Source organism: Pseudorca crassidens, chromosome 10 (genome assembly GCF_039906515.1).
Source record: "Pseudorca crassidens isolate mPseCra1 chromosome 10, mPseCra1.hap1, whole genome shotgun sequence".
In the NCBI taxonomy this organism is placed as follows: domain Eukaryota; kingdom Metazoa; phylum Chordata; class Mammalia; order Artiodactyla; family Delphinidae; genus Pseudorca; species Pseudorca crassidens.
Genome location: NC_090305.1, coordinates 205,184 through 227,307, shown reverse-complemented (window position 1 = coordinate 227,307; position 22,124 = coordinate 205,184). Strand labels below are relative to the sequence as shown.

The following is a 22,124-nucleotide window of genomic DNA, read 5'->3' as shown; positions in this document are numbered from 1 at the left end:
TTTTTAGTTACTTGTAAAAAAACAGGAAAATACTAAAAATGGTGCAGTTAGTATAAGATAAAGAGCTCCTCTAATGCTCTCTGGCTGTATGTGTATGCAATGCTAATTATTGCCTTTGACCGTGGCATCCTATATGGCAGTGCTATTATATTATTACTGTATTATTATGTCTTCATATAAATATTAATATATACTATGTAATAGCACAGTAATATATGGTAATATAGTAATACGCTATAGTGTATACCATACAATATACTCTGATACTACAGTGATGTGGTGCTCGTGTGTCACAGTACTAGTGTGGTAGAGCAGCATTATATCGTGACATAATGCTGTAGTGTGTAATATGGTAATCTTACTGCATGATCTTATTAATAATTAAATGCTCGGGTGTGGGACAGCTGGTTCAAGCTCCTGAGGTCTTGATGGACTATTTAAGGGAAGTCTCACCTTCCCGCGTGCAGCGGAGGTGACAGCTTTCTCGCCTCCCAGCGTGCTGTGATAACGAGACAGTGCTGAGCCCATGCCTGGCACATCCCGTGTTCAACAAGGCAAGACTATTATCACTTACATTGTGCTTCAGCATTTAGGGAAGTTTCATAGACTTTATCTCGCTTGATCTCCAACCAAAGCTGCCCCAGGGGGCAGGGCAGGCAGTGCTCAGGCCCAGGTACAGATAAGAAAAGAGATTCAGAGGGGGCTGCTGAGTTCCACATGGCTTACCCTAAGACCCATTCCGTCCTCTGCCGGGGTCTACAGGCCCTTGGCTGCCTGTCGCGATATCTTCCAAAAGCAGCCTCTGAGCGCAGGCCTGTCAGCCTGGTGGCACTTGCACGGCAGCCTGGCCCCTCCCGTGAGCAGGCGAGGCGCAGTCTCCCCACCTCTTCTCCAGCCTCCGCTGAGGCTGGAAGCAGCAACCACTGAAACTTCTTCCAACCCTAAACAACTGTTTTCTTCTTTCGGCTCTTAGAACCAGTGGCCTTTCTGGTTACGGTAAGTTCAGAGTAAGAAAAACCGCCTTTTTTTGTTTTAAAGCCACTGACCTGTCTGGTCTCCACTTCATTCTTCTCCATGAAGCTATATTCACTCTGAGGAAACAGGTCCTGCTTTCAAATATTTAATCCTCTGGGAAAATCTAACCTTATAAGCTACTTATACAGGACAGCAGTTAGGGTGGAATGCTCTGGAAAAGAAGTTGTATGTTAAATGCTGTCACAGCACACCCAGTTTATAGGAATTGAGTTGAACTTGGTAATGTGATGAACTCCTTGGCAATACCAACAGGGCACCTAAACCTGGATCTTTTTTCATGCAGAACTGTATACACTTTCCTAATTTAATTTGCTAAGTGCCCTGCATCTCTTCAATGAATGAGCTCTGCAGAACAGCCTCGAGCATTGGCTCTGGGACCCTGTAGCCCATTGGCAAGAGGACAGCCCACTGCCAGGCATATAGGAAACTGGACTTGTGATTTTAATCAGTTGTGTAGTAAAAAGTCACAGAGTCAAATACACTGTGTAAGCAGCGGTTCCCTTTTGTCTCCTCTTCTTGCCAGTGTTCTGAGAAGTCTCCTATGACGCGTCCTTTCTGTGACTCTACGTAAGCAGTGACGTGGCTTTAACAAGGGACCTTACGATTCTGCCAACTCCCTTCACCAAGCCAACAAAAGGGCAAATGGTTTGCAAAGACTTTGGGCAATTTTCTGAAAACTGAAGCAATAGGTGAAAAGCCAGTTCCTCCCACTTGCAGCAGTTCACAGGCTGGGTTGTTGTCCAGCTCAACCCTCCTTCCAGCTGGACGCTGTGAGGCACACTGTCACTTGTCGCATAAGAGGTGTCACTTCTGAGACCTGAGGGTCCTGTCGGTGGCAGCTTGTGACAGCCGGTTATGCCCCAGTACCCAGTCCCCCAACCTCAGGGGCTTGGAACCACGCAGGGCTGCGTCTTGCTCACGCGAGTCATTTGTCCTGCTCGTCACCGCTCTGAGAACTCAGGCCAACAAAGCCGCGTGCGTCCAGAACCTTCCTGGCCACAGGTCAAAGAGACGGGGTCAGAAAGAGCCAGTGCTGTTCTCTGAGCTTTCCTCTCCCCGTGACTCCTGCACCCCTGGTGGAAGGAAGGAGGGCCTGGTGTGGCCTGGCTGAGGCAGGAGCCCAGCGGGAACCCAGGGAGAGCGACGGCCTCTCGGACCAGGGTGCGTGGAGGGTGGTCAGAGGAGGGCGGCAGCGCGCAGGGGGCGCGGGTGCATGTGCGATGAGCTCGAGCTAACGTGACTGGAGTTTCCAGGATCAAAGATAGCGGGTGAGGGTCTTCACTGGTGGCGCAGTGGTTGAGAGTCCGCCTGCCGATGCAGGGGACGCGGGTTCGTGCCCCGGTCCGGGAAGATCCCACGTGCCGCGGAGCGGCTGGGCCCGTGAGCCATGGCCGCTGAGCCTGCGCGTCCGGAGCCTGTGCTCCGCAACGGGAGAGGCCACAACAATGAGAGGCCCGTGTACCACACACACACACACACACACACACACACACACACACACACACACAAGATGGGGTGTGAGGAGCAGGTTGGAGGGGGACCAGACGGGACGCGGGGGCACCCCTCCCTGACGGGTCTCTGCGAGTGACGGCACTGCTGCTCCTAACCACCACCCCCCTCCACCTCTCCAGGCTCCCTGAGCCACGTGCGTGGCTGCAGAGACTGTGGAGTATGCAGGTCCCGCCCCTTCTCCCACCACCCTCCCTGCCCGAGGCTTTCCTGCCCTCCTTGGTGCGGCCGTCGCTCTCTCCCCCTTCCTGCGTGTGTCCGGCATCTCCGTGCTGGGTGTTCAGTCCTGTCTGTCTTCCCTGAAGGTCCCCCGCAGCGGCCAGGGGACCATCCCAGGTCCAGGAGCACCACCCCGCGTGCCGCTGGTCCAGCCCCGCACACCCCCGCCAGGCTGTCTGGCAGCCTGACCCCAGCGGCCAGCCAGGAGGAGCAATGGGGCCGAGCCTGAGTGGGCACGTGTTGTCTGGCAGAAGAGGGGCCTCTGCATCGTTTCCAAATAAGGGGAGCAGTAGCCTTCGTAGGAGGGGGCACTCCTGCCAGCTCAGAGAGTCCAGGGCAGTCAGGCGGGTCGGGCTCTGCCGCGGGGCGCAGTGCACGTCTCCTCTGGACCTCCATCCTTATCTGTGCAATCCGCTGACGGGATGCACCAGGCCAGTCCCCCTCGGTCTGGTGGAGGGCGTGGCACCTGTCCCTGAGGTGAAAGCAGAAAAGCCCACACTGATCCCGGCTTCCGGCAGGGGAATCGAGGCCTGGTGTGGGAGCTGAGGGGCGGTTGGCACGAGCAGGGCCATGATCCACCGGGAAGGGGAGAGGCTGGCCAGGGAGGAGCATTGTCCCTCTGCTGCCTGGGGAGATTCACAGATGGTATGTTCGGCTGGAAATCATTGGTTCCTCCTTTGCTCTGTGCTTTGCATGTTAGACAGCCTCTGACACACAGCCGTTAGGTGCTTCATACACATTAACTGATTTTAGCAAGAGCCGCTAACTTTACTTTAACCTGGATGTTAAGCACCTCAGAAGATTCTCTTTCAGCTACTCTCCACACGTGGTTAGCTTAAAACCTCTGAACGCCTTTTCTTTCTAATGTTGTCGGGCCTTCATTCGTGAATGCAGATGACTAGCCCCGTTGGAGACGTGCGAGAGGGCGACCAGGCCAAGTCAGACGCGATCTGATTCAGGGGCTCAGCTACATGCTCCTGCCAAGCCACCCGCAGCTGTGGAAGCGGACACCCTGGGAAATGTGACGTGGAATTCCTGCTTCCGAGCTCTGAACGAAACAAAGCCTGGCGCTGCGAAAGTGGGGTCTCCTCCAGGAGGGTGCATGGCACCTGACACTTTCCCTGGGACACTGAGGGCGAAGCGGGGCCTGCCCCATCTGGTTAGAAAGCCCAGCCCGGCCCCCAGACGTGGTCTGCCCTTTCTGAGCTCAGGGACGTGCCCTGGCGCTCCCCCCTCCCCACGCCCAGCAACGGCCTGACACGTCAGACAGGCTCTGTGACGTGGTCAAGGGTAGTTTCCCTGGTCAGTGGGGAAGTGAGGCGAGTGCTATCATTCCATGTGAGAGGTGAACACTTGTGATCGAGGGGTAATTAGAGGCACAGATGTCAGCAGAACAAGCTGGTCACTGAGGCCACCCACCTTGCGGATGCCCGCAGCCCCCTGGCCTCGGACCTTTCACCCGGCCTTCCTGCCAGGCCCCCCGGGACCAGCACCTCCACACCTCCACGTGCCCCTCCCTCGCTCAGCTGGCCCTAACTGAGGAGCAAAGCCACCTGCCCTCGGCCACCTCCTTCACATGGAGCCGAGGTGCTTCCTCTATCAGCGGGGTTCCTGCCCCGCTTGCACTTGCCCACAGGCCACAGGAGTGTAAGGAGGGGTGGCTGGAGGTGCCCACGCAGCGTCAGGCCCTGGTGACCCGACTGGCCGATCTGCCTCCAATCTTCAGAGTTCTGAAAGGTCCATGTGGCCAAGGTACTCATGGCCCCTGGGGAGTGACGGGGACAATCTGGACAGTGACAGACGTTTGGCTTTGTTGAAAGGCGTACGTCGTGGTAGGTTGATTTGCATGAGGCTCGGACCGCACCAGTAACAGCCCTGACGTGAGCGGCTGGGATGGCTCTGCCGGGACATGGCTGAGGTCTCTGGCAGGCGGCGAGCTGTCCTCCCTGCTGAACTTGTGGGACCGTCCTCCCCTTCTGCCTCTCTGGCCCTTTATGTGTGGCCTCGCAGCGCGCTGGAAACTGTCTGACCCCTGCAGCTCCTCCCGGGCCCCCAGCACCCCGGAGGCTCTCAGTGGTTACTGAACGAGCCTGTGTCCTTCGTCTCATTTACACTGAAATTTCTGGTTTGAAACTCCCTTCAGAAATTCCCTTTCTCTTCTAAACGTTGTGCTTTTTCTTTCAACTCTTTGCAGAATCATCATTCAAAGCCAGTAGGCAGTGCATTTTGAATAAACCCATGAACTTGAGTGTTCCTTTCTGCTTACTGAATTCAGTTCTCTGTTTTTATTTGGTATCGTCTGTCAAATGTAGAAAAGAACCAACTTGGGAGATAAGGCCTCAGTGGAGCGGCACTGTGAATACCCTGATTCCGTTTCTTTGGTAGATGCACTTTGCTTTTATCTTGAACTAAGTGTCGCTAGCATCCCTGATGGTCACAGGTTGTAAATGGATTCTTACAGGTACTCGGGGGTGCTCATCCTGGGTGATCTACATAGAACTTTTGGGAGCCTTAAAATTTTGCATTTTGGTAATTTGTGACTTATATAAACTTTTTATTTTATAAATTAACATGCCATCTTTTTGGGGGGTGAATTTTTGCTATTTCTTGACGTCTTTTTGTAGCATCTATAACAAAAGTCCTAATCCATTCTTCTCTGCCTCCATCTTTATAAATTAAAAATCAATATTCCTTTTTAAAAGTTCATCGAAACTTCCCAATTCCTTCGAAATTTCTTCCTTTTGAAAATCAAGTTCAGGTTCCATCAGCAAAGTTCCTGTTTATTTTGATTCTCAAGTTAAAGCACCCAGGTGGCGAGCATATATTTAGTGGGTGCTGTTTTTCTGCGTTAGCGTTACTGAATAACGCTCAGGGAAAAACCTTATTCCTGAAACACTGAAAATCACGCGCAGGCCTCAGTAATGTGGGCGCTTCAGTGCTCTGTGAGGAGACTCCAGCCCGCTGGCGTCTGTCCATCAGTGCGTCCCCAGCTTTCCGTTCTGTCGTCCAGGTGTCTCAACCTGCAGCAGCAGAACCTCAGGGCCCCAGCTGTGCCTCAGGCTGCGACCCCCACTTTACGGCCAGGTCTCAGTATGAGCAGGTGCCCTGCCCGTGATCTGGCCCCCGTGCCCGCCCTGTGGGTCCCAGATGGGGTCAGGGGCTGGCCTCCCCACGTGGTAATGAACACTCCTGTGACGTCCCGAGACCCCTCTCCAGCCTGGCGCAGACGCTCCCTCAGTAAGATTCTGCTGCAGGCCCCCCTGTTCCAGGAAGGTGGGGCTTTGGAAAGCAGAGTCCCGAAAGTGGAAGCAAGGACCCTGATTTCCCTCGCACCCGTTTCGGGCTGGAATTACACCCTGAATCTCAGCAAAGGTTTTCCTCTGAGATTCTGGGAGGCCTGGCACCAGGCACCTAGGAAGCCAGGAGGATGGCCTGCCTGGAGTCCCCCCAGCTGTGCCCTCCCCTGCCCCCTCCCGCTGTGCATATGTCCCGCCCTCCCCCCCCAGAAGAAAATCTGATCAGACAGACAGAAAGGGGGCGGCCACGAGGGAACTCAGAGCGTCGTGAAGATGGTGTTTGACCTGAACCTTGAAGGCTTCAATGTCACAGAAGAGGCGAAGGACGTTAGAGGCTGGGAAGCCATGGGGGAAGGTGCTCCGGAGGGAGGAGGACTCAGGGTAAAAGGCCAGGGAGGGGGCTCGGTGCTCCCCAGGAGGACCACGGGAGCCTCACGAACGGCCGAGGGACCTGCACTGCATGGACGGGCCACTGGCCCTTCAGCGTCACTGTGAGTGCAGGGGTTCAGACGCAGCCGCTGGGCCCCGGAGCCTGCCTTTCCATCAGAGGGTGGGAGTTTGGCTCCAGGGTCCCAGCACCACTCACTCTGAACACAGCTGGGAGAAAGGGGGGCCATGGGGGGCACACTGACAGTTTTAGAGCAGAAAGTGACACAGCCCAGCTCGAGCTTCCGGAAGACTGCTTTGCGGCGGGGTGAGGTGGGCCAGGAGGTGCGGCGCTGGTGGGCCTGGGGGCCCAGGAGGTCCCAGCGAGGGCGGCATGGGTGCCAGGTGGGCCAGGGTGCGCCGAGGACCAGCACAGAGGGTGACCACGTGTAGGACGGAGGGTGGCAAGTCTGACCCGGGAGCCGGACGCGGGCCGTCAGAGGGACGTTTGGGCGGGTGGGCCTGTAGAGAGGAGTGGAATCCGCTGCGGAGGGTGGCCCGCGGGGCACAGGCTGGCGGTGGGCGGAGAGGGCCCTGGCGGTAAGGGAGGTCCTGCGGTTGCTGGCCGGTGAGCTTCTCTGCCCGCCCAGGACGCTCAGGCTGGGGGCAGGGGGAGGTCAGGAGGCACTCGGCTTCCCCTGACCTTGGCGCCACACTTCCCTCCCAGGACGCTTCACTGGCACGGCTTTGGGGTGCCCCTGGTGGGAGCCGCCCAAGATGACTTCCTTGAAGACTCCCCGGCCCTGGAAGGAGACGCCGCACCGGCCGCTCAGCGCAGACGCGGCAAGGGGAGGAGGGAAAAGGATCGGAGAGAAGAGGGGCAAACACGGCGGGGGGCGCCCTGTGGGCACAGCAACTCTGTGGAGGGTTCCCCCAAGCACACTCAGCCAGGAAGCTGCTCAGCCCGCCTGGAGGTGGGCAGCAGGGCCGTGTGCACTCAGGGGCTGGTTCCCACGGCCATGACCGTTCCCACGACGGCGGGGAGGTCAGAAGTCTCCACCAGGCTTCCCTTTGGGTCAGGGTTCGGGGCAAGCGCAGAGGCCCAACCTGGTGTCTGGTCTGCGGCTGCCATGCGGGGCTCCCTTCTCTGCCTCCTTGTAGCCCACGGAGAGCTGGCGGGGAAGGGGGCAGGTGTTGTGATTACACTTAGGGATGAACCCCTGGGATCAGACGAGCTGGGCACAGAGGCCCCTCGGCCACCCGCCTCCTCTGAGCTGAGCCCAAAGTGACCAACACTGAAAACTGCGGCTCAGGAGCAGCCCTGGATCGGACAGTCCTTCAGGTCCCACGCAGGGCGGCCTCCGCTGCCTTTCACCATCCACGCCTGTCACCTCCGCTCTCCAAAGCGTGGCCCGTGAGGGCAGGGCTGTGTCCGCACACATTAGATGCTCCGTGAACGAATACATGAGTGAGTGATCATTGCAAAGGGATAGCAAGTTCACACCCATTTAAACGAGACCACGTGAGACAAGTGTGGCTGGACATCCTTGTTCAAAATGCTCACCTCAGCATTTGTTACCGTAACACTTGGAATTAAGTTAAATATCTAATTATTGGGAACAATTAAATACACGTTAGTACATCCACACAGTTGGGAAATTACAGTTCTGAAAATTTTTGTTAATTTTTGGAAAATGCTTATGATATGAAGTTAAAGGAGAAGAGTGGGGTGAACATCACACGCACAGTGTGGCCTTAACAGAGAACACGCCAGAGTTAGGGACCCCATGGCGGGAGCTCTCGCGTTGCTCGTATGAACTGTCCTTTCCTCCATGTTCTTTCTGAAGTTTACAGTTTTTTAGGGATAAAATATGGTATAACCAAAACCATAAAAACATGTTCTAAGGACAGAAAATCCACACACACTAAGGCTGATTGCCCACGTTGGTTTATGTCAAACGCTATGATACCACCTCTTGACCTGCACGTTTCTGCAGCCCTCAGTCTGTGCCAGGCTTGCATTCTCTTCTTTCTTGCTGTACAATTCCTTCCTCAAACGTCTTTGGTTCAAGTTACTCCTATTTTCACGCTGGTGTCTTTTGCTAGATTGCTTGAAGTCTGGCTTGGTTTGAAGCTCTTGGCAGGGAAACGCAGAACTCCACTGTCAAAGTTCAAAGATGGTCTCTGGGCAAGAGAGGTGCTTTGGGAAAACACAAAGATATATTAGAGTATGCTTCCTGCCCTCAATAAATTTTCAGCTGAATACCTCTGGTTCTCTGGTCCTTACCTTGGAGGAACTACTTTTATTAACAAACCACCAATGACACACTTCTGGCAAAAATCCAATGGCCTCACCCCTTTTCTGAGCTCTCAGCTCCTCTGCGGAGGCCCACCAGCCCCTTCTCAGCGACGTGCTCGGGTCTGGTCTTCAGGGGCCTCCTGCTCTGTAATCATCTCTCTCATATTCTGTGGGTGTCGAACCGAATTCATCTCCTGCTTTTCAGCATCTCCAGGCCTCCCAGCGCTCTGGAACCAACCCTGATTATCTGGCCAAATACTTCAGAGATGTTTATCTTCCTGACACCAGCTACCCTCATCACCTTGGGCCCAGTGGCCTATTCTGCTCTCTTCAACCAGAAAAGCAAACCCCACTGCTGCCTCTCACCTCTACCAGCTCCTCGTGATTCAGTGCTGTGTCTTCAGCAGAAAAAGGCAGGTCTCTCTCCATCCCAGAACATTCTCCTCGCAGCCTGAATTCAAGCATTCAACCACAGCTTCGACTTCCTCTTCCTGGGCTGGTCCCATCTGTCCCACTCACCTTTAATGGGCTGTCCCTTTGCTTAGCAGAAGTTCTACATCAGAGCATGTGTAATACCTATGGGCATGGCTTTTAAAATTAATTAATTACGTATTTAAATTTTAGCCTGCTTTATTGAGGCATGTTTGACATGCAAAAAGCTGTACATACTTAATGTATGTAACTTGAGCTTGGGGATAAGTAGAATCTGTGAGACCATCACCACCGTCAAGGCCAGAAACATGCCCATCACCTCCCACAGGCTCCTCCCACATCCCCTTTTATTACTACTGTGGCCACTACTATCGTTGCTGTTATTCTGGGGTAAGAACACTTAACATAAGGTCAGTGCTCTCAGCAGCAGGCGCCAGGCTGTACACAGACTTCCAGAACGCGTCTGTCCTGCACGTGTGCAACTGTGCCGTTCGACCATCACTTACCTCTCCCCTCCTCCTCCAGCCCCTGGCAGCCACTCTTCTCCGCTCTTCTGTGTGACTGTTTGAGACTCCACGTTACAGGTGAGGCCACAAAGGATCTGCCCTGCGTCTGCCTGCCTCACTGAGTACACTGTCCTCCAGCGAGCGCTGTCCGTGTTGTCGCAAATGGCAGGATGTCCTTGTTTTAAGACCAAACAATGTCCCGTGTCTGTATGCACGACACTGCTCTGTCCCTTCGTTCTAAGCACTTTTAAACTTGTAAGACATTTTACTCGCACAGCAGACACTTCTGAGTGCCTTTTACAGCACGCAAGGCACCCCCTAGGCTGGGAGAGGGGCCACGGATACTGACAACCGTCCTCAAACTATTGCAATTTAGAGGCAAAGATCAGACTGGTAGCTAACGCTGAAGTTGAGGGAAGTGTGTGGTTAGTGCTTGGAGGCATATTTTAATCTTTGATTTGTGTATTTCTCTTGTAATATCTTATTTCCCCCCCCAGTTCTAAAGGTAAGTATCACATTTTCTAATTCTTTTATTTTTCGCAGGACTTAGACTAGCGCTCTGTACGAAGTAAGCTCTCTGGCAGCCAACATGAAGTCAAGATTCAGGTAATTTTTCAAATGAAGCTAATTTTTTTAAAATAAGAAATTTGAGTTTGCACTATCCTACCTGTCCATCTACGTTGGCCACATTCAGGTGCCTTTCTCTCATACTTCATTTCATCCCTGCAGAGACCTCAGGGCCACATTTCACTGGACTCTCAGGCCTTCCAGGCGACGCCCAGCTCCGGCTAGGGCTTACGGGCAGCTCTCCATCTCAACCCTCATCTCTTTTTTTTTTCCCATCTCTTTGTTTTTTTAGGAGAGCAGACAGAGCACTGGATTTTTTTTTTACGGTTTCTCAATCTTTTCTTGTCTTTCACACCCTTGACCCTTGATGGTTCCAGTCAGTGAGCTTTGCAGAAAGCCTCGGAGTGAGGGCGTGTCTGATGTTCTCCCAGTATTGGTTGGTGGGGTTGATGCATTTTGGCAGGAATCCCATGGAGACGGTACTTGGTCCTCCTCGGAGCGTCACACCAGGGCCGCATCTTCTTCCTGGAGATGTTACTTTCCGCGCCTGGTTGCGACGCCTGCAGACGTTCTCCATGGGAAAGACTGTAAAGTGATTCTTTTTCTCTTTCTAGTTGATCATCAATCCTTGTTTGTTGTCAGAGCTTAGCCCAGTGATTTTTGTATCCGTCAGTGGATCCTTCCTGCAGCGACTTTTACTGTCATGTTTGCCTGTCGGTGATTTGGTACCCTCCTCCTTTCTTCCACGTTTGTTAACTTGAGTTCTGTAGGGAAGAGCTGCGCGTCTGCCGTTTGTGTACCTACTTATTTGCTTATTTACATCACCGTGGACTCACGGATACTTACTTTGTTCTGTGGATTAGGATCCAACTCTTGTAACTGATGTCTTAGGCGCCACTGTCCACTTGGCTGCTCACAGGCCGGTTTTGACCATAGGGGCTCCTTCGGGGCTGTCTGCGCCTCGGGCACCTCCCTCTGTTTTTCAAACCCGTCCCAGTTTTCTAGCCCCACACGTCTCAGGCTCACAACCGGACCCCACGGCAAGGTCGCCTTGTTCGGAACAGACTGCAGGGCGGCCTCGCTGGAACCTCGCCCCGGTTTCTGAGTCTCCGGTTCACAGTCACAGTTGCAGCCAAACACCACCTTCCGGGGGAGCCTCGGCCCGGAGCCAGGCCTTCTCGTCCGCGCAGCCCGGGCCGCGGGCGGTCCGGGCAGCGAGCAGAGGTGCCACCCCACCGACCCCGGACTCGCATCGCTCAGGAGCGGCCGCTGGCAAGTGGGCCGCAGGCGTCGGGCTTGGAAACAGCTCCAGCTTCCGCCAGCCTGGGGCGCCGGAAACTAGGAACCAAGCGTCTGTCCTCATTTTTCTAAAAGTAGCTCCTAAGGAAACAGAATCCAGGAGAGTGTAAGTCACCTCCACAGAACTGAGTGCCGTTCCAGCAGCCAGGAAAGAGGGACACGTGTGTCACAGGACCTCAGGGAGCTCGGCCTCTAACGCGCACACGCACGCGGATCCGAAAAGCTCCTTTGCCCACACGTGCCGGACGCAGGAGCCCACAGGAGAGCGGGGGCACCGGGGGTCCAGAGCCCCGGGGGCTGTGGGGGCGGCCCCAGGAGCAAGGGGGAGGCGCTGCCGCTGAGCATGGCTGTTGAATTCATCTACAATGAAGCACTTTAACATGTACCTTTATTATTGTGAGACACTCTGACATCGAACTTTTAGAAAATAAGGTCTGAGTGAAGGTCTGAGTGACACGAGTGAGACCAAACCCCTCTCTTGGTTTGCCCGTGATGCCCCGGGGCCCGGCGGACTCCCGGGTTCGCAGCGTCGGGAGCTGGGTCAACTCACAGGGACGCACAAGCTGTTCAGTGTCAGCCTGGCTCCCGACTCACTGTGGGAGGTGACAGCACAAAAGGCAGAGCCTAAAGACGGACACCCCCGAGTTCGCATCCCAGGCCCCGCTGTTACTCCCCGCACTTCCCGAGGCATCGTTTGCCCACTCAGACTCCATGGGGCGCATGCGTGGAAGTCTGGCGAGCCTCCTGAGGGCCCCCAGGCCAGAGCGAGCTCCAGTCCCGAGAAGACAGGCACGGAGGCTTAGCTCCACCTGACCGTGTATCACCTGCCACCACGTCAGTCTTTGATTCATGAAGGTGACTTTGGTCCTAGTTCCTTCTCTCCTTCAACTAGCCTGTGTCGTGTACCTGCCACGTGCCCCGCGCTACTCTAGGGGCTGAGGTACCGCAGGTCCAAGTGAGTGCCTCCTTAGTCAGCAGAGCACAAAAGCATCTCCAAAAGGATATATCAGAACTTCTGTTTCTATTTGTTTTAATATAAAGTTTAAAAAATGAGCCGAGGGCTTCCCTGGTGGCGCAGTGGTTGAGAGTCTGCCTGCCGATGCAGGGGACGCGGGTTCGTGCCCCAGTCCGGGAGGATCCCACATGCCGCAGAGTGGCTGGGCCCGTGAGCCATGGCTGCTGAGCCTGCGCGTCCGGAGCCTGTGCTCCGCAACGGGAGAGGCCGCAGCAGTGAGAGGCCCGAGTACAGCAAAAAAAAAAAAAAAAAGAGCCGACCTCACGCTTAGCCTAGAGAGTGACAGTGGCCCCTCCACGGGGAGGGCCCTAGTGGTGACCGCCACCGGGCACTGCGGGGCCCCTTAGGTGGATTTGCAGGTAGCATCTTCTGGTGTTGACCAGACAGCCCCCCAAAGAACTATTAGCAAGAAACTGTGAATGAAAGATGGCGGTAATAAAGAGCAAGCAAACAGCAACCCAGAGCCTCCTTCACTCTGAGAACAAGCTCTTTGTTAGCTGTTTCCAGGTTAAAGACATGCAGTACGGATCTAACAGGAACTCAGTCCCCAACATTTGCGATTCTCAGAATGGCTATATGAAATGTTGGTGCTATAGACTGAATGTGTCCCCACGAAATTCACGTGTGAAACCCTAACCCCAAGGTGATGGTGTGAGGAGGTGGGAGGTGATCAGGTCCTGAGGATGGAGCCTCATGAATGGGATCAGTGTCCCTTCAGAAGGGACCCCAGAGGGCTCCCTCGCCCCTTCTGCCACGGGAGGACACAGCAGGAACACAGCCGTCCGTGAACCAGGAAGGGGGCCTCACCAGGCACCAGATCTGCCGACACCTTGATCCTGGTGTCACAGCCTCTGGAACTGTGAGAAATACTCGCTTGTTGAAGCTGCCTGTGGTAGTTTGTACCTCAGTCCAGTTAAACTAATAGGTGGATTTCCGCCTTCTGTCATTAACATCAAACCTCACACCAGACACACGCCTTACCCTAAAGTATCAGCTAATGATCTATCCCAGTGATCATGTGAAAGTCTTGCGTACACTGGCTCAAGTGTAGAATCACCCAAACGCCACACTCACTGAATGAATGACTCGTTCAATAACCTATGCCAGACGGCATGTAAGAAGCTTGTGCTGAGCTAAGACACTACCCTGGCTTAACGGAGCTCTCTCTCCACACACACACATGCACACGTGTGCACACACACTGCACAGTACAGTGTGATAAGTGATATGTGAAATGGCTTCTGTAGGACGAGGTTCTGTGGGTGCAGCAAGGGACGTGCCTGGGGGAAGCAGGGAGGGCTCAGGGGGGAGGGGCCGAGTCCTGGGGGAGAGGGAGCTCGGCGTCTTCCCCCCGAGACAGGCCCCCACGAGAGGGAGCAGGCCAGCCTGAGTGGTCAGCTGTGCAGAAGCAAGGATGCCTTAGGGTGCGTGGCACCCCAAGGGACAGCAAAGCATCCTGGGAGGGAAGCGCCCAGGAGGCTCTTGGGAGAGGCGTGTTCATGCCACCAGTCTCTGCCACGTCATGCCCTCCACAGCCCGTTGCCTCACAGCCTCTCCCAGGGAGCTGAAGGCCCGTGCCGAAGGCCAGGCGGACCTTCCGGAAGACCTTGTGATTTCAAGTGAATCTCTCTGTCCTGGGGGGGCAGGGGAGGTCACCCGCTCTGTACGGATGTTCCTGGCTTTGCAGTTTCCGCCCCGGTCCTGCCTCAGGCTCTCCCCAGAGGCACCACGACAGCAATTTGGGCCCATTATCTCCCCACCTATTTCTAGCCTCTATATGTACATCTGTGAATAGTATATGCTATTTTTTGCTTGTTTTTATAAAGGTTCTAGAAATTATATTTGTAGCGTTTTACAGAAAAGTAAACATGACAAACTATTAAGTACCAATACTTATAGTGGAAACCTGGCTGTTCGTTATATTGTACTTTGTATATTTTGGATTTCTTTTTTAGAAAAGCCAGCAAAGCTTGGGAACCCAGGTGGCTGACAGCCCTGCTCCATTCACGGTTCCTAATCCAGAACTTTCTCTTCAACTCCTCTGGGGGGCTTACCCGACAGCTCCCCAAGGGCAAGGGCAGGGCAAGAACTCGCCTGAAGCTGCCTGTGAGGTCCTGCCTGCAGGTCACCTGTGTGGTCAGGACCCAAGTTCTCCACACTCCTGTGGGCCTCGTCCCTGGCCTGGGGCAGGGCAAGAGCTCATGGGGACATTTCTGCCTCGGACCCAGCGCACAGCGGGGTCAAGGCCATGCTCGTCTGGGTCCTGGAGACACCACTTCCAACTATGTGACCAGCAGTCTGCCAACGGAAGGGTCAGATCTACCTGACGCCGAGTGACATGACGTGGGGCAGTAAAGCCCTCGGCAAACGGGGCTGGAGGAGGGAGCTGGTACCACCCCCTGCTCTCCGTGAGGCAGCCAGCAGGAGACGGGTCTCTCCTGGCAGGACCAATGAAAGGTACCTCTGCTTCCTAAGGGCAGTAGCGTGAGGGCTAAAAATCTCCTTAGAGAGCCGCGTGCTCTTTGTCGGAGGAGATGGTGTGTGAATCCGGAAACCGGGGGCTCAGCACATGGAAGTGTCGTCAGCTAAAACAGCAGCGATCGAAATCCTCTCATTTACAGAAGCAAAGGCCTCAAAGAAGACCTGAGACGGAGAAGGAGGTCACAGAAGGGAGGCTTGAAAAGCGGAGGCAGGTACTGGGGAGGAGGCCGCGGTCAGGACAGAGCAGCTTGGTCCCGGGAACGCAGGTTTGGGGCTCAAGTTCCGAAGGGGAACGGTTTCCTGCTGAACTGAGAATTTCCTGCACTCAGAGATTTGTGGTTTGTGCTGGCAGTGAGCATTTCCCAGGGGTCAGAGTATCACCATAATGGAAGAACAGACACATTCTTACAGGGGAGATGGTAAAAAGGACAAACACCTGCTTCTCTCTGAGGTTCTGGGAGCTTCATCCGTTAATCAATCATGGAGCCAAGATGAACACAAAGGAAATTCTCAGAACACTTCCCCTCCGCCAGCGAACATCAAAATGCTTATGTCTACGATAGTTTGTTTTTCAGTGAGAGTGGGAAGACCTTCACCTTGATCTCCTTCTTTTAATTACCTGTCTATACTCTAGTATCACTTATATAAAACTCTACCCGCTTTCTCTGTCATCTATCTATCTAATCTGCCTAGAGAGACTGCAGGAGAGCTATGTGGATGTGTTCACATTGCTTATCTCTAGGTGAAGAGGTGGAGATAATTTTTACTTTTAAAAAATATTTCATATACATGTATACTACTTCAGTAATTAGCATATGTCATTTTTATCTTCAGAAAAAAAGCTACGTTTAAGAGAGACACAGACAGACCAAGGTTGATCATATTCCAGAGTTTTAGATTCAGGCATTTGTTCAACCAAGTTGAGTCTTCTGTAAAGGGTGTTGAAACAACTGAGCTGGAGCGCAAGTGTGGAGTTATAGCTTTTTTTTTTTTACAGATTTTCTTTATTTAGAGCAGTTTTAGGTTCACAACAAAATTGAAAGGTACAGAGATCTCCCATGTACCCCCCTCCCCCCCCACAGAGACACACACACACACACACACACAGACACACACAGAGACACACACAGAGACACACACAGAGACACACAGACACACATACACACACAGACACAGACACAGACACACACAGACACACACAGACACAGACACACACAGAGACACACACAGAGACACAGATACACACAGAGACACACACAGAGACACAGACACACACACAGACACATACACACAGAGACACACACACACAGAGCCTCCCCTGCTATCAGCATCCCCACCAGATGATGCAGGTGTTACAATCGCTGAACCTATATGGACACCCAGTCACCCATTAGGACATCAGCACCACCCATGGTTCGTATCAGGGTCACTCGCAGTGCTGTGCGCTCTGCAGGGTTGGACAAGTGTACAATGATATGTACCCACATCATAACATCATACACAGTATTTGCACTGTCTACTCATCTCCTCCCACTGCCACAACCACTGGTATTTTTATGTTGGGGCTACAGCTTTTTTTTTTTTTTTTAAATATTTATTTATTTATTTGGCTGCCTCGGGTCTTAGTTGCGGCACGCAGGGTATTTCATTGCAGCGTGCGGGCTTCTCTCTGGTTGTGTTGGGCAGGCTCCAGAGCCTGTGGGCTTAGTTGCCCCATGCATGTGGGATCTTAGTTCCCTGACCTGGGATTGAACCCACATCCCCTGCATTGGAAGGTGGACTCGTAATCACTGGATCGCCAGGGAAGTCCCTGGGTTACAGCTTTTTAAAGGCCAGATCTCCTTTTGTACTGCTTCTTTCTTTGGAATTTGGGTTTACAGAAAACTCCGTTCTAATTTCTAAACTCTACTGCTTATCAGCTGTGTGGCCCTGATCAAATTGCTCAACCTCTCTGAGCCTAAGCATCCTCAACTGTAACACAGACACAAAACAACTATCTGGCAGCGATGAACAAATGTGTACAAAGTGCTTACGGTCATTCTGAGGAATGTGCGTGTGCATATGTGCCGTGCACACGTGTTGTGTGTATGTGTATATGTGTTGTGTGCTGTGTGTGCACGTAGGACTGTACAGGCGTATACTGCATATGCAGGTGCCCATCTGTATACATGTATGTTATATGTGTGCACGCGTGTGCATGTACATTTGCATTCTGCCCTCATTTTACTGCCGCTGTGTATTTCTCGCAGGCGGTGCTGATGAGACACAGAGGCGGTGCAGGAGGTCAGATGCAGGGGAGCCTGCAGGCGACCCGGCTCTACTGGCCCCTGCCAACCAGCACTCCTGCCCAGCACCCCCTCCCCCAGGGCTGAGGCAGAGCTGCCCACTGGGACCCCAGAGTGGTCGGAGTGAGAAGTTACCCAGGGCAGTTGAAATGCACTGTTTATTTGTTAAATTCCCAAAGGTAACCCTGCCCAGGATGGTTTACCGACTCACAGCACTTGGGTCTCCTCTTACATTATTAAGCTCCAGAGAACTGTGTTTCTTATTCATCATCACACAAAACTCAAAAGAACCAAGACAGAATCCCGCCTCCTGGCACCTCAACAACCCCAGAGGAAAAATCGAGCAGTCCGAGGTCCCTGGTCTCAGATAAAACAAAGTATTTAAATTCTGACTGATTTCTTCTTTTTCCCAAGAGGGGTTTTATGCTGGGTGATAAGAACTTCTTTAGTTTAGTTTTTGATTTTTGGATCTGTTTCTTTTAATCCCTGCCCCCTGTAAACTTTATTCATTAATGTTAAGAATAACATAGTAGAGTCAAAATTCTGGAGCTGAAGTGGAAAAATATAACCAGAGTACGTAACGTTGGACCCTAAGCCACAAAAATTATAGTGCAATTTGTTGCTAAACAAACTTAATGTCCTTTATTAAATTCCTCTATTATAAGCCTCCCAACGATTCCTGCAGTTCCTGGAACTTAAAGCTGTACAAGCCACACCATTTGCTACTTTTCTGTCGCTAAGTTTCCAAAACCAAGCAACGCTGAGATCTCAGCCAGGAAACAAGAATTGTACACTCTCTTTCCTCACCTTTCTCTCTGGTGGACAGTGCAACCCAATGAATAATATTTTAGGAGATTCCAAAATTTTCCCAAATGGTAAAAAAATTACATTTCACAAATGAGTTTGTATTTTAAACATACATATAAATTAGACAAACGGAATCCCAATTCAATGATATGCAGTGCAATCAAAGGGAAGGCTCCCGTCAGGCAGCACTTGGCTTTAGACATGTACCCTGAGGATAAGAGGGAATTTTGTGGAGCCCACCGGGGATTCTCAGTCTCTGCACCGCTGACGTTCTGGGAAAGGTCATTATTCGCGTGCGGGCGCTTAGCAGCATCACTGGCCTTCGTCCACCAGATGCCAGGAGCAGCCCCCACCCACGTGTGACAGTCACGGTGCCTCCGGACGTCACACAGGCAGGCCCCATGGAGACCCTCAACTCCAATTAAAAAAAAACCAGGCTGTTCAATCAAAAGGAAAGAAACACCAACACAAGGTACACCGTGGATGACTCTCAAAAACTTTATACCAGGAAGGACGCCAGACCCAAAGACCACACACTGTATGGTCCCATTTATATGAAACAGCCTGCGAGGCAACTCTACAGAGAAAGAGAGTGCATCTGTGGGCGGGTGTCAGTGTGGGAAGGAGGGGTGATGACACTGCTCTGCATCTGGTTATGGTGACAGCTGCACAACTGGGTCGGTGTTCTTAACCTCACTGAATAGCACACTGTAGATGTGTACTATTTTCATATAGCATGTAAATTTGACCTCAATAAAGCTGTTTTTAAAAAAACATGAAAAAACAATAGGAGGAGGGTAAACGTATCGCCCAAGGAAGAATCAAAACAGGGGCCACCCTGATCCCAGCGACTTGCTTTGACTCCGGACAGCAGTCTCCCCAAACAGAGGTCAGAGCCCCGCCTTCTCCTGGCCCGAGCGACCGTTAGAACAAGCCTGAGGTGTTTTTGCCAAACAGCTGCATCGTCTGTTAGCACCTGATGCCATCCAACGGGCTGTGTAGTCAGTGCTGGTGTGTGTCTTTCTATGGAAAACATTGTGTATGCATGGTCACCCATGTCCAACCTGGCCAGGAAGAAGACGGGCAATCAGCAGGGGTCTGCCCTACAAGACCATCTCTGTCTTCTGTTAGCATGTGAAATAGTTCATGGTGAAGCATGCCTAGCGTGACATAAAATGCAAAGGGGAAAAAGGTTTGAAAGCCCCCAGAATCCCCCATGGCCGACTCAAACCTCTGTCACAGTAAAAAAAAAAAAACCAAGTCTATCTCCTTTGGTGTGCCTTAAATAACAGCTGTTGTTGCTATTCAAAGAAATTCTGGGGTCTCTTTTATTGTAAATGGGACAGCACATGCCTTCTTAGGGAACGGAAATATCCTCTCTTCCCTGGAGGGCTAGTCGTTTCCAGGGGTTGATAACCTGTCTCAGGCAGGAGAGCTTTCCCTGGTCAAGTTATACATACCTACTTGACCCAATACACATACAGCCCTAAGTGTGTGTATTGAAATTTTTAGAATCTTCAGCTCTGATGTACCCAAGAAAATCGAGAAATGGGTTAGAAATTGAGGCTGTTGGGTAAGTTATCCCAAGACCTCATTGCGGCGAAGTTTTGGGTAAAGGAAGGTGTTGATAGTAAATTCACCCCTATCTCCTTTAGCTGGAAGCTGTGCGGCCTTGGAAGAGATAATTTCAACAATTTATATTTTCTCCAAAGGCCACGCACACAAAAAGATACTTTTCTCTTTTAATGACTCTACATCTGACCCGAGACAAAACACTGAAATTCTGAGAAACTCTGTATTTTAAGACCCGGTAAACTGAGGACAGGAGAACTCACACTGGCCCTGACGGAAATGGCAGCTAGGAAGGTGGGTGACGCCTGCCAACGTTTCAGGAAAAATAACTGAACGATAAATAATTCTGATTAGGCCCAACTTCCGAAGTGGGCTGAGCAGGAAGGATGATGATCTACCCAATTAAATCCCACTGGTTTCCTAGAAAATTGTTTGTCTCACGCGTATTCTGTGAAATGTGCACAATTTTACAGCGGCGTTTTGCTGAACAGGGTCCAGGCAACAAACACGTTAAAAATAGGCATCTCCTAAGACATGGGAATAAGAAAAAGGTGACATCGCTAGAGAAGATCCAGTCATGGTTTGTTGCTTACCTCTTTTTGAAAAATACATAAATATAAGCTTCAGAAGTAATTTTGCAAGTTTTCTTTCCAGATCTTGGCAGTTGTCAAGTGCCAGGATCGGAGCGAGAGGCATATGGCTGGGGTAGAAGCCCTCACTACCTAAGCGGCGCAGGTTAGGCTATTTTCCAAAACACGAAGTTGTCTTTTACTTCCAGAGGGCATGATGGTTCTCTGCTTTCTTAGCTTTGAGTTTTAAACTTATAGAAACCAAAGAGGGGGGGCGGGGTTACTGATTCAACAACCCAACTGGGTTTATTCTAGCTAAGGAAGTCAGAGATGTATTCACCACTATACTTAACCATCAACTGTTAAAATATTTACTCATTGCCTTTTTATAATGGTTGTTATAACTACTTTTCAACTGCCCCATTGTTTCCTTTCCTACACAAAGTTTTCTTTTGAAAAAGTTAATTCTTTTCCATGGACTTGAGAGCTTTTGTTTTGTCTTGTTTTGTTTGTTTTTGTTTTGTTTGGGGGCAAAACAATTCTCGACAAGAGGAGACTGATTCTTTGGTCTTCTTAGAAGTATGTTAAGATATGTCTGATGATTTGGTGTTAGACGGAACAGCTGTCATTGGTCCAGAGTTGTGTTTGTGAGACCGTGTGACTTGGTGCCGACCTGCGCAGTGTAGACAGCAGCATCTCTCACTCCGCCTGGCAGGTCCCCAGGACCGCAGGGCACTGCTCCCGGACAGTCCATCCCAACCTGGCCCAATGTCCCTCCTTCCTGTCTGCTCAGTTCTTGGGCCACCTGCCCCATTGCTTCTCCCGGGCAGCTTCTGCCCTGCCTCTGGCTTATTTTCTGCACCTTTGTCTTGGTTCTTCCAGCAGGTCCCTCCTAGACAGACACCATCTCTACCTGCTGCCCCTTCTAACCGAGATGCCACTCGCTGGCATGTCTAGACCTGTTTAGTGGATCTCAGACACAACCAATTCAAGTCTACAAGCCTCAAGATGATTTCAGATCCACAGTCCTTGAGGAAAGACACTTCCCTGTGTAAATGTATCATGTGGAGACATGACCTGGTCTCTCGTGGACCAGGTAACTGTGGCCTCTTCTGCGATTCAATTCCACTTTATTAATTCATAAATCAATCCACTGGGACCCAACTGTGTCACATGATAACGTTGCCTCAACCTTTGTTTCTAAATCATTTTGGCAGGTTATCTTTGTTTTGCTCACATGGAGAGCTCGTTGCTCATTGGTTGCAACATGGTATAGAGCAAAGAGCAATGGATATGAGTCAGACCTGAGTTCTAGGTCCTGTCCTGCTACTGAGCAGCTGACCGTGGGTGCTGGTGATTCCACAGCTTTGCTGGGAAAATGAATTAATGTACGTGAAGGTGCTCTCTATATGGAAACACTTTATGAAGCGTTATAGGATTTACAAAATAAAAGTAATTTTCTGAATGGCACTGTAGACTTCTTTCATTTTGTGAGGGAAAACAAATTTTCATAATCTGAGGAAGAAGCTATTGAACAGAAAACCTAGAGAGTCTGGACTTTTCCCAGAGAAACCTGAAGAAAAGAAGTGGTAAAGTAGCACAGACATGTCTGGACACTGCAATGCAGCAAAAGCACTTCAGATCCGATCGAGAGGCTGCACGGGAGCCTTGCCGCCAGCAGGCTGGCTTACGGTGCAACAGCCCGGTCGCCCGACGTCAGCTCGTGTCTTTTCCAAAGAGGTGTGTGATTCTAGGACCAGAAGTTGTGCTTCTCTAGAGAGAAGAAAAGTGGCTTTAAGCCACCGTTTCAACTGGTACCGTGAACTTTGTCCAGAGCTAGTTTCACAGCAAACAATCAGCATCAAAA

At 51.7% G+C, this 22,124-nt stretch overlaps 1 protein-coding gene across 9 annotated transcripts in view; it reads right to left on the bottom strand.

Annotated features, from left to right (window-relative positions):
• Positions 1-7,957: 7,957 nt before the first annotated feature.
• The window catches only part of DUSP22 (dual specificity phosphatase 22), a 71,984-nt gene continuing 57,817 nt past the window's right edge, over positions 7,958-22,124 (bottom strand). For 6 of the 9 annotated variants that reach the window (XR_010946542.1, XR_010946544.1, XR_010946543.1 and 3 more), the window contains 2 exons: positions 11,076-11,609; positions 7,958-8,625 (listed from right to left, as the gene is read on the bottom strand). Coding sequence is in view for 2 of the 9 variants with exons in the window: in XM_067751825.1 (XP_067607926.1) it covers positions 8,597-8,625 (29 nt within the window). In the remaining 7 variants the exon portion in view is untranslated. Of the gene's footprint in view, positions 8,626-11,075; positions 11,610-16,575; positions 22,031-22,124 lie in introns of those variants that run through there. The other 3 variants (XR_010946545.1, XM_067751826.1, XM_067751825.1) reach the window with 2 other exon arrangements.